Source organism: Mercenaria mercenaria, chromosome 13 (assembly GCF_021730395.1).
Source record: "Mercenaria mercenaria strain notata chromosome 13, MADL_Memer_1, whole genome shotgun sequence".
Taxonomy (NCBI): domain Eukaryota; kingdom Metazoa; phylum Mollusca; class Bivalvia; order Venerida; family Veneridae; genus Mercenaria; species Mercenaria mercenaria.
This window is the reverse complement of record NC_069373.1, coordinates 34,705,027-34,718,063: the sequence shown is the minus strand read 5'-3', so window position 1 is coordinate 34,718,063 and position 13,037 is coordinate 34,705,027. Positions and strand designations below refer to the sequence as shown.

Sequence of the window (13,037 nt, the reverse complement as noted above, 5' to 3'; positions counted from 1 at the left end):
TTTTATATCATATTTTAAGGAAAAGAATCATGGCGGATGTGGCCACGTCAATGTCACAACTGCTAAATGTTGGGGTAAACTGAACATTTTGGCCATTCTGTAATTTTTTGGCCTGTATTTTAATATCGTAAGAGACAGAACCTCGAAACTTTGTAAATACGTTAACCAACATTAACTAGGAATTAAAACTCTGATGCATTTTGTCAGAATATACCTTATTGTACTTAGTATTTCTTGTTTTTTTTTTGTTCATGCAACAACTTAAAACTATTTCAGCTATTACTTTTGAAACTTTGTACACGTGTTTGTATACTTATTTATCATTTGATGAGTAAAGTAGGTCAAAAGCCATAACCCTCACATGCAGTTCGCAGTAAGCCCGTTTGGACTCGAGAATCTTCACGTATATTATTTCTATAATATTCAGCTGTATCAATAAAATCAAAACGGTGTTGCTAAATAGGCTACAGGCATGAAATTATAGGCATCATTACCGTTCTTTTTCAGAAATCTCTTTCATCTGGTGCTTTAACAAAATGACTAGGCCAAGGCCAGCGATTGTTCCATATAGAAAAGAGCGACTTCAGTTATCATTCTAACTATCGTTCCGTATCTATCAACTGTGTTTGCTGTAAATTTTGGAACATATATTTTGCACTTAAAGGAGAGCAATATTCAGAATCTTCCATCAATCATGTTTTTTTTTTCTATTCTATTCAATTCTATTTTAGAGAAAGGCGTCACAAGTAAGTTGATCGAAAGTACAGACTATCTTGTAAACAACATTTTTTGGTGAAGAAACTGATTTCATTCTGACTAAAGTAAGATATTTTGTTAGGTTGACATTTAACTTCCTATCTCTTTTCAATCGAATGCCAACTGCCATTCTAGATAGATACTGAATCTGACACCTTAACAGTACGGACGGAGGACAGACGGATAAACACACCACAACTCTTAATCAGAATAATATCAACAACAACTTACAATATTTACATTTTTTTTACAAATGAAAATAACAGATGGTGTTATACACTAAATGACTGAAAGAAAGGAAGGGAATAAAAATAAAAGAAATTACTGCAATATCATACTATTTTAGTGACATATACTAAATAAGTAAGCCTGTATAGCACGTAAAGGTGTAACAATCTAAGAAAATGTTACATCCTCTAAAGTCAAATTCGGACAGTCATGTTTCCATTTTGGCTCATAGTAGTGTCGCTTTCCTTGACTGTTTTATTTCCATCGAAAACAGAAAAGGATTTGATTCCTCTTTCGTAGCTAAAAGATTTTAGCCTCAGAGATGTTTATATGCTGTTACGGATCTCTGACGCGACCGTCAGAAAATAAAAATAACGTCGGTAAAGTTTACTACCTCTTTCGAAGCACAGATGTTATAGGATTGCACGATAGGTCGCCGAAAATGTGTGGTTCACGACACTCCTCACAGATAAATAACTTTTGTGCAAGAAGTAGATTCCTCGCAGGTAAATGACGTTTGTGAATTTCGTGAATGAATAGCCGGATTCTTTCCAAGTATATGACTGCTGGGGTCAAAGGCATATTTCTCCCAGGTGTAAGACTTCTGCGTTAAATGTAGATACTTCCGCTATATATGACGTCTCCATAAAAAACTTAAAATAGATAAAAACATGGCAAATATCATGACACATAAAACATCAGTGTAACATCATCCTGGTGTACTAGATATCATATGTAGATTCGAAAAAAAAGAGCGATATACAAGAGTGCTGATATTTCTGAAAATGTGACATGTATCACAGTAATAGCACATGCGCTATATACTGGCTACATTATTAAGTCCATATCACTATACCTTATCTGAAAGTTCTTTCATTAAGATAGTTGAACAATACTTGTGGGTATACTAAATAAAATGAAATAAGATAGAACTGATGTGAATAATTATATGGATACAAATCATTCAACTGTGACCCGATTCTCAAGCAAAATTAATAGATATTAAGTGTTACGCTGTCATCAAATGGAAACTACTTTCAAGCTAAAAAAGTCATTGTCTGACCATGCATTAAAGGCGTTATATTTTTTGAATACGTTGTTTGATAAAGTTTCTTTGAATGTTGTAGAAAAGGTAAAACTTTTTGATTACATGTTGACATAATTACCCACCCAGATTATTTTCAATGGATAAAACGTATTTAGATCTATAAAAAAATTCTGACGTTAAGATTTTCAAAATATTTTGCAGCATTAAAGACACACAAAATGCTTCAAAATGGAAAGAAAAATAAGTTGGTGTCACCGTGCATATAAGAGATTTATTAAGAAAAAACTGCTAAAAAGTGGTGAATTTTGGTATGTTTTGTTCTTTTTGTTTTAATTTATATTTTCTAGGTAATATAAAGTGCTGTCTTGAAAACTTTTATTTTATTTATAGCTTAACATTATATGTATCAGTCAAAAAAATATCAAAACCAAACCTGATCTACTTTAACAGATATTTGAAATTACCTACCCCTACCCCATTTGTAAATCTTACGTTAATTTTAGGCAAATGCCAGCCTAAAATAAGGGTGAAAACATTTTTTGCAAAAGCATAATATATTTGGTTAAATGGTACATTTTTAGCCATATTTTAGTTATTTAGCATTAATTTTTGGCAAAACTTTTGTTAGAAAGCAATATTCGAAGAAACATTTTTTCAAAATGGCGGATATCCTGAAAAAAACGCTCGTACATCCTTAATAACAATTTATTCAATGCCGAAGGACACAAAGTGGAACGAAGAGACAGAAATGCCCATGGAAGCGGACTAATTGTATTTGTAAGATCAGATCTGCCATTTAAACGACGAAAGGACTTAGAATGCATTGAAATTGAGTGCATGTGCTATGAACTATCTATGAATAAACGTAAATGGGACATTCTAGCAGTATATAAACCCCATCTCTTAAAAATAGCATATTTGAGATAGCATTGACATCTTGCTTAGATAAAATGTTTATTAATTTTGAAAATATCTTGTGTTCAGGTGACTTGAATTACGACCTCTTGAAAAAAGAAAAAAGTAAACCTTTAATCAATATTTGTGACAGTTTTAGCTTAGAGAATATTATATCAGAACCCACATGTTACACAAAAAATGAAGAACCTACTCTGATTGATGTTATTTTAACAAATTCTAAAAACCTTTTCTGTAAAACTATCAATTTTAACTGCGGACTAAGCGATTGCCATAATTTTATTGCAACATCATTAAAGGAGCATTGTCAAACTGAAAGTAAGAAAAAAGTCACATTTAGGAGTTACAAACATTTTGACGAAAATAATTTTAATCATGATCTCTCACAAACCCCATTCCACACTGCAGATATCTTTGAAGATATTGACGATATCTATTGGGCCCGTGAGTATATGTTCAAAGAAGTAATTAATGAATATGCCACCCTAAAAGAAAAAATACCCAGACGAAACCCCCCACCCTTCATGAACTCAAAATATCGTAAAGTTATATATAAAACTAGAAATGCCAAAAATACATATACAAAGAATAGATCCAAAAATAGATCTTAACTGGCAAGAAAACACCCGCCTAAGAAATTTAAAAATAAAACTTAAAAGAGAATCCATATCAGTCGATTTTAAGGAAAGGTGCGATGGCGGGCCAAAATCAAAATATTTCTGGCCAACCATCAAACCCGTCCTATCTCAAAAGTAAACAAATAAGTACGATAATCCAATTATTCTTAAAAATCAGGAAAATAACACTTTAATATCAGTTCAAAATATAGTATCAGAAAATTTAAATTCTTTTTATATAAATATTGCACAAAACATTGGGATAAATAACAAAACCCCGGTAGATACAGAGCACCCTAGTATTAAGGCCATCTCAAACAACTGTAAGAATGAGCATTTTAATTTTAATCATATAACAGAAAATAAAGTGAGAAATTGCATCAAGAAACTCGACTGTAAGACGGCCACCGGTGTGGATACCATACCACCTAAGATCATAAAAGCAGGTCAAAGCAGCCTTGTACACCCAATTAAGGAAATAGCAAACGCTATGATAGATAAAGGTCAATTCCCATCCAAACGTAAACAAGCCCAGGTTACATCCATATATAAAAAAGATGATCCCTTCATTGAAAACAATTACAGGCCAGTTAGCATCTTACCCACAATGTCTAAAATATATGAAAGAATCATGAGTGATCAGTTAACCGACTTTTTTGATAATATCTTCCATCCATATCTATCTGCTTTTAGGTCATCTTATGGCTGCCAAACAACGTTGTTAAAGTTAATTGAAGACTGGAAAAATCTCTTGATGAAAATCAATTTATAGGCGCCATACTAATGTATTTATCCAAAGCATTTGACTGCACATAATCTCATAGTCCTCAAACTTGAGGCATATGGTTTATCAGAGAAAGCTTGCAAACTCATGCTAAACTACCTTTCACATAGGTCTCAAAGGGTTAAACTCGGTAAAATTACTAGTGAATGGCAAGAAATACTCAAAGGCGTCCCTCAAGGTTCAATCCTCGGGCCGCTGGTCTTTAATATATTCTTAAATGATATCTTCATATTTCATACATGGGTCAACTCTTTACAATTATGCAGATGACAATACCCTTTCTTTCCAACACAAGGATCTAGATGTATTCAAAGAAACCCTAGAATCTGAAAGTCAAATCCTTATTGAGTGGTTCGGTATAAACCAAATGCAAGCTAATCCAGAAAAATTCCAGTCCATTTGCAAAGGAAATAAAACTAATAAAGCAGTCAAATCCTTCAACATAGGTCAAAATGAAATAATATGTGAAGACGAGGTTAAATTACTAGGAGTCAATCTTGATTTCCGGCTAAATTATGACTCCCAGGTTACCAATCTCTGCAAGAAGGCCGCCAAACAACTTAACGTCTTGCAGAGACTGAGCAAATTTCTCAATGAAAATACAAGATTAATTATTTTTAAGTCTTTTATTAGATCAAATTTTAATTACTGTCCTGCCCCATGTGGTTCTGGGACGACCTGTGTATGAAAAGAATTGGAACCACTGCCTTACCCATGCATGATCGTAAGAGGCGACTAATAGGGTCTTAACACTTGGTTTTGCTGTAACTCTGTGATTCCAGCAGGTATGCAAATTTTGATTCCATACCTTATGTTTTTATTTCGATGTAAATGAGATGTGAAACCAAAATTTGTAGTCCTGTTTGGCGCCATATAGCATATACTGTGTTGGTGCGCCGTAAAACCCAAATAAATAAATAAGTAAATACTGTCCTCTCTTTTGTTCAAAAACTAACACTGAGAAACTTGAAAAAATACAATTTATTTAGAGCCCTTAAGATTGTCTATAATGACTTTACCTCTTCATATGAAACTCTCCTAAACAAAGTAAAACTAACAACATTACATCTAAACAGACTATGAACCATTGCCATCGAAACTTTTAAATGTATACATCATCTTTCGCCTGAATATCTGCAAAATGTTGTAAAATTAAAAATCTTCTAATTATGATTTCAGGTATGAAAATATTCTAGAAGTGCCACAAGTAAGGACAACAAGGTATGGAAGAAACTCATTTAGATTTGAGGCCGTCAGGGTGTGGAACAGTCTGCCAAATGACATGAGAACCATAGATAGGTACAAAGACTTTGTCAGACTGGTCCGCACCTGGACTGGCCCCAAATGTAAATGTGCCATGTGTCAATGAGTGTTTGTTGTATGTTTGCTTGTTGTATGTGCTGTTGTCCTGCTTACTTTGTATCATGCTTTGTCTTAAGTGCATATTTTGATTTGTGTTTTATAGTTCATATCCTTTGTTCAAACTATGTTTCATTCTTTTATTTCTCTGCTTGTTTTAATAATGCTGCTGTTATCACATATTATGTAAACATGACTCTCTGTGAGAAAGTTGCTAATCAGTTCTTCACAAATCTGATTTGAGGAGATATCTGTTCTTAATTTCATCTTATTTGTCACACTTTTGTGTTAGTTTTGCTAAATCAGTTTTTTATATAGTTACTTTTTATGGCTGTTTTAGGCCTAGGTCACGATCAGCAGCTTTCCCACAGGTTTAACTTTTTCTGTATTATCTTTTTCATTCCTCATTTTTTATTTTCTTAGTTGCATCTTATAGTTTTAGTTTAGTTTTCCTAGTATTAGTATGCATGTGCTCTTAAAAGCCTATTATTAATAATGTGCTCCTCTCTTAGTCTGTCTTAGTTTAGTTAATTTTATGTAAATATGTACTGAAAATTGTTGTGTTTTTTATGTTTTAACTTGCTTGCTTCTTTTTCCTCGTCTGGTGTAGCTTCAGCGCGTGTGGAGTAGCCGTACCGCTGGCGAAGCCAGTCGAGGTAAAAGAAAAAATAAGTAAATTTCAAATATGAATGTAATATAGGGTAGATGAGAGATGTGGGTGCGGTGAAGTGTATGACCCCTCCAGGCCCTTTTCCCAATCTAGACCTTTCTTTCGGTAGTCTTTGGGACACTTACTTTGATCGGGTTTTTGTCTTACACTTGCCACAATACCCTTATGTCATCTACTTATTTGTAATAAACTGAGTTTTACTTTGCTTATTTTGTATCCCTCTTTTCTGCTTGTATGTTTCATCTTAATTTGCTTCGAAGGGGAGTAACAAAGTCAGTAATGTATATGTACTGTTACAGGGTTACTTCCCTTGCTCTTTTATGACTGTGGTTTTCCTTTACAGATATTTTATTTTATTTTGTTATTACTATACTTTCTTTGTCGGGAAATAGCTTTAAGCTAATGTTAATTGTTAAATTCATATTCGACGTTAAATAAAGTTTCTTGTATCTTGTAACTTGCACTATTTTGACGTGCCAAATCAATGAACTCGTCATAAATACCGACTGACTTACATTTTACACTTTTTTGATACCCGTTGCTCATATGACCAACGCCCCCACAGGAGATTACTTGTTTTAGGTTTTGGGGGATAAGTATCCCAATTCTAAAGACCTTCCAGGTGTATAGCATCCATACACGGGACCTCAGTTTTAAGTCTCATCCGAAAGACTGTAAGTAATTCTATTTGGCCAATCCCGGAAATCCAACCCTCAACCTCGAGATAACAAGTCTCGTGCTCTGCCGATGACACAAATACCGACTGTTTTACCTCCTGTGAGTATACAAACTGTAAGTAAGGTTACAATTCATGTTGACAGATTACACTGACTGGCTAAAAATGAGCAAATAGCAAATAAGCAATTGGCAATTAGCAAATACGCAATTAGCAGATAAGCAATTGACAATAAGCAAATCAGCAATTAGCAAAAAAGCAATTAGCAATAAGCAAATCAGCAATTAGCAAATAAGCAATTGACAAGTAGCAAATCAGTGGTTAGCAGTTAGCAAATAAGCAAATGGCAAATAGCAAATCAGCAGTTATCAATTAAGCAATTGGCAAATAGCAATTTGGCATGTCCCAACCGGCATTCCATATAAAGTGTAAAAGGAGTAAATTCAGTTTTTATATATAAGTAAGCAGCCCTTTTTCTATTTTCTTTTTTTCTATATATTTCTTTATGGGAATGTAAGTCTCTGAAAATCTGATATGCATGAATATGTCGAAAAACTTTATAAAGTGGATTTTATAAGAACAACCGGATTTAGTGGTGTTCAGACTTTACGGTATGGTACGGGGAAACTGTGTTTGAAAGGCAACCCGGTACAATTTCTCCTTCTTTGCTGTATAGTACAAGTTAAAGCATAGCAAAAGGTCCTTCTAGGGCACATCTATATAGATATATAATGATCATCTTGTAAATTGCTATTTCCACAGTATTAACGCTACAGTAAGTTGTTAAATCCAACAACAAAGTAAATCCGTTACCACTTTCAGTTGAGTAAATACGGCAATTGAGAAACACTGGCTGTACACGTTGACCCGATTTAAACTCAGTCCAAAAATGTCCACGTGTTATTGGAAAATCGTACACGCGTGTAGAATTTTTGAGAAGTTTATAGAGATGATATAGCGGACATTTAAAGTGAATAGTGGATATTTTACGGAACTTGGTGGTTTTTTTTTTCCTAACATGTAAAATAAATATCATACGGAAGTGTTTGATTTTAATCAGTTACTTTTTGCCTGACTTCATGGAAGAAAAATGTCCACCCCTTCAAAGCTGATAAGTCATTTTTGTGCTAGATATATGATGGGACCCTAATTTACTAGTGATTTGATGCTCTAACAGTCTTCGACCTCGCACACAACAAACTTTGCGGTCATTAATCAAGTAATTCATGGCTGTAATTTAGTAGTATCTGTCCTAAATCTCGTGAATGTGACATCTGGGCATCCGATTCATGAATTTGTTGTGGACAATGAGAGAGTCGCAATAGGATTTGTTTTCACATATTAAACATGCATTCGAAGGTAACGACGTTTGTTAACCTTTGTGACAAATGAGATGTTTGGCCTGTTTCAACAACTCCACTTTTCCATCCCGGGTTTAGTAATGTATAATCTGCAGAGCGCGTTCAGTCAGAGAGTCGCCTCAATTAGGAAAGAATAATTTTAACGTCAGAGGTTATTTCTACGGTCACGGAGTATGATTGGCCAGCTTGTAATGACAACAGCTTTCGAGGTCAGTTGCTCAACCAAGTGTGACTTACCGATTCTAAGTGTTCCTTCTCAAGAGAAGGAACAAAAACAAACACTTTTGGACATGGATTGCGAATTGCACAACAAATTTACAGCATTGACAGCACTGTTTTTCTGAAGATTAATAATGTCCCAGTCAATAAATCATAAAGAAAAACTATCATCAACAATGAACTTTTTTGCTACACATCAAAGTATTCTGTCACTGTTTAAATTTCCCACCCACATCTGTCATGGCCATTTTAATCATTCCGCACAAAATGTAGTCCTGAGAAACACAGACAAAACAACTGTTAAAGACATCAGAAATGACATAAAATGTACACAATGTCAATAAAAACATTTGGAATTGAACAAGTCAAAGTAGAGATGGCTTCAAATTGGGAACCGGAAAATTTCAAAGAACTACTTCCTTAATACAACGACCCGGAAGTACTTCAATACCGGGGTAAACAACGACCCGGAAGTACTTTAATATCGGGGTATTCACCTGAAGTAATCGATAATTCAAATCACACTTTTTTTTACCGGCGAGACCGAGACACGAAAGAGAAAATGGTCTTAGATATTGAACTGTTCCGTAAGGAAAAAGGAGGAGATCCTGAGAAAATAAGGGAAAATCAGGCGAGACGCTTTAATGATGTTACTTTGGTGGACATAGTTGTTGAACACGACACAGAATGGAAAAAATGTAAGTAATAGTTGCGATATATTCAAACGAGTTTAGTTGTTGGAAAGATGATGCAATAAGAGGAAAGAAAATAATATGCACCTATCTGTCCGTGCATTAATGCCAGCTTCTCTCATGAGTGTTACAGACATATAAATAATGCTAAGCTGCAAAGTGAGCTGGAGAAGATAAAAATTCGGGCCTAGAGGTCCGCTTACTGGACTAGCAACAACCACCACCTTTTGTTAGTTTTGATTACATTTACAGGAATTACATTATGTTTTTGGACTCTAATATGTGTATAAATGGCAAATCAATTGTGTTTTTTGAACATAAATATTACTGATAAAGTTTTATGGGGTGTTAAAGTAATGTTCTAGCTTTTGACACGTAACAACTTTTTCAGGTTTTTGTGCAAAAGTGACCGCATTTAATTGCATTTTTTTCTGCTATATGTATTTGATTTATTTTAATATGATTTATTCATCCATTGTAAAGGAATATTTCCTTAGTTTCTTTAGAAAGATTACAAAGCCATTCAATAAAAAATATAAGTGAAAATTTAGCCCGTTTCAAATACATATGGTACTTTCACTTTGGAAAACAGTGTATAATTTCTAATTTGCACATTTTAAAGTCTTAAATATCATACAGTATTTTAAATACCCTCTATGTAACATGATAAGATAGGTTTGAAAAGTGAATGCGAGCATTTCATTTTTTTTTGTGAACACATTGTTTGGAAATTCCGAATCAAGGCTTTGCAAGAGTTATCTTTCCTGTGGTTATTGCACTGCCAATAATCATATCTCTCAATCTAAACACTGTCTCTCGTTCGAAAGACAAAATGTCTATAACTCTTAAGTTAATTTGAGTCTTGCGATCGAAAGACTCAAATTAACTTAAGAGTCATGTAAAGCCTTTGAGACCACTCCTTGGGTAAATTTTCATTTTGAAAAATATACCCGACCGTGAGACCCATAATATTCATAACAGGTGCCCGTCCAGTCTTGGTGCCCATATTATGGGTGCCGCCCCCTCAAAAAAAAAAAATAATAAAATAAAAAAAATAAAAATAAAAAACACTGTTTTAAGCCTAAAACGAAAAAAAAAAAATATTTTTTTTGAAAAATTCAAACAAGCCAAATTGTCTAGGCACTTGCAAAATAACAGTGACGATCGGCCATTTTGTTTCAAAACGAAAGCAGAAAACCTTTTCCGTTGTTTGCGTCTTAGAATTTAAATGTAAGTTATTTAAGGCTGTTTACTAGGTAGAATAGGATTGTTTACTATGTTATAAATGCATGATGTGTAAATTGCAGCAGGGTAGCTTGCATTGGTACTGAACTGGACATTTTGGTTGTTCCACAGCGTGTCCTAGTAAACCTCCATAGCGTTACGGCAACACATGCACCTTTTCCATATGAATATATATAGGGGAAAAAAATTCTAAAAATTTATTTTTTTCGTTTTAGGCTTAAAACAGTGTTTTTAATTTTTTTTAAATTTTTTTTTGGAGGGGGCGGCACCCATATGGGCACCAAGACTGGACGGGCACCTGTGGTCTAACTTACATACTTATCTTCTACAAAACAGAAAGTGTGAACAGTCAATGTACACGTAATACAGAACAAAATAGATGTGTAAACTGTTCATTCTTCGCACTCGCGAGTTCTCAGACATTGTAAGTTTCACGAAAAAATTCTAATATACATTTATAAAGATATATATTAATTATTCACTACAAATCTTCTCTTGATGTGTTTTTAACTTACTTTACTTAGTGGCACTGCTTTCATTTTTATTCTCTCCTTATCTAATTAGTTATGTATAATTCATATGACAATTTTGTCCAAAAAAAAAATTTTCCTTCTTTCTTATTTTTTTTCGTTTTTTCTTTCTTATTCATTTTTATCTCCCTTCATGTCTTATCAATAAGTGTAACAGCCTTGCAATGATCACATTTTTATATCATGTGTTATTATGTTTACTTTAGTCTATATCTGTTATTACATATGCGACATAATAACAATATTATTTCCTTAAATGTAATCCAACTCTTTCCCGTACTTTACTCACAAAAGAGTTTTTTAGGGTTTTAGTGCGCGGATTACAAATAACATTTGTTCATTCACCACTTGTACATAATTTTATCTTATCTTAATCTCTGTTCATTTTACTACATACTGTTTATGCCACTAAGAATTAATTTGTTCATAATACATTATTTTTTATTCATGTATTTTCAATTCACTGTATATATTGGGATGATTTTTTTACATTATTATGTTAGAGGACCATAATTATGTTAGACTGGCTATAGCCAAATATGTTACCCTTTTTAAATAAAGTTATTATTATTATTATTATAAAATATGTTGATCAAAAGATAATAACTTGCATTGAAAGTTTCATCTACTTATTATTAACAGTTTGATATATTCTTTATGACAAACCAATGCCTATATGTGAGCAAACATTCACCTGAGGGGAGGTTTCAAAAGGCTTTACAAAAACGTTAAGCAAAGAAAATCAATGAACTCTCATTTTAGAATGCGCAAATTTATTTCAAATATCCTGGCGTCATGTATTCCCGACAGTCAAACAAAAACAGGCATATTTTAAAAATATATAAGAAAACCTCATCTTTCAAATCATCATTTCCTCAAAATTTTATTCCTTCCTGATCATCCTGATTTAAGAAATACACAATTCTATTTTCGTTGAGTTCACAGTAACACACTTTATCAGTGAGCTACTTTTTAGTTCCAGGAAGCACCTGTCATATATTCCCGAGCTATATTTAGAAACTGATATTTTCAGTGTTGTGAAACTGTACCACCGCAAAAAGTATATAATTTGGAAATATCACTTGTTTTATAAAAATGGAATTTAACATTATTTTTTCTTAATATTTCTAAATTAAAATAATAGGTATGCACAAATGATATGGTTCCCTAGCAACTTACGTGACAATTGAAATAATTTAAAAACCCCAAATTGCAACATATTTTTCATAACCTACCCATATCAATATTAAAAGGTTATAGATCTAGATTGAACTTCTTTTAAAAGTTAACTCTTTTCTTCAAAAATATTTTCTTTACAGATAGCTCTGATTTATATGTGAGAAAATGAAGATGCGTTTCAGTTCTTTCTCGTAACCTAATTTACGCAGTCCACATCTCTTACAGTGGAAATCGGAAAGATTGATGTCATAAAAAATTATTTTGATTGACTTCCGGTGCAGAAATTTTGATAGCAGTAATGATGCTTGACAGAAGATGTATGGATAAATACTAACGTTTAAACCATGTTAAAAGTTATATTAAGATTTTCTAGCTTAATTACATAATTTGAAATCAGACTGTCTTGCTTTGACTCGAAGTAAACTGTTTATTAGTCCCCTACTGGTTGAAAACCAGTTTCGGGGACTATATGAATGCGCTTTTCCGTCATTCTGTCATTCCTTCATTCCGTCCGTCCTTCCGTCCGTCCGTCCGCAATTTCGTGTCCGGTCCATAACTCTGTTATCCATGAAGGGATTTTAATATTACTTGGCACAAATGTTCGCCATGATGAAACGACGTGTCATGTGCAAAACCCGGACCCTAGCTCAAAGGTCAAGGTTACAACTGGAGGTCAAATGTCAACAGGGCTATTTTCCTGTCCGGTCCATAACTCTCCCATCCATGAAGAGATTTTAATATTACTTGGCACAAATGTA

At 33.4% G+C, this 13,037-nt stretch overlaps 1 protein-coding gene and 1 long non-coding RNA gene across 2 annotated transcripts in view; one reads left to right on the top strand and one right to left on the bottom strand.

Annotated features, from left to right (window-relative positions):
* Positions 1 to 987: 987 nt before the first annotated feature.
* Positions 988 to 11,559, bottom strand: LOC123528894 (uncharacterized). The gene is made up of 2 exons (XR_006682044.2): positions 11,086 to 11,559; positions 988 to 1,637 (listed from the first exon to the last, which is right to left on the bottom strand). It is a non-coding gene; the product is annotated as an uncharacterized LOC123528894 (long non-coding RNA).
* Positions 9,131 to 13,037, top strand: part of LOC123528893 (serine--tRNA ligase, cytoplasmic-like) — a 35,196-nt gene continuing 31,289 nt past the window's right edge. The window contains exon 1 of the mRNA XM_045308960.2: positions 9,131 to 9,331. Within this exon, the coding sequence (XP_045164895.2) occupies positions 9,196 to 9,331 (136 nt within the window). The 5' untranslated portion in view covers positions 9,131 to 9,195. The remainder of the gene's footprint in view (positions 9,332 to 13,037) is intronic.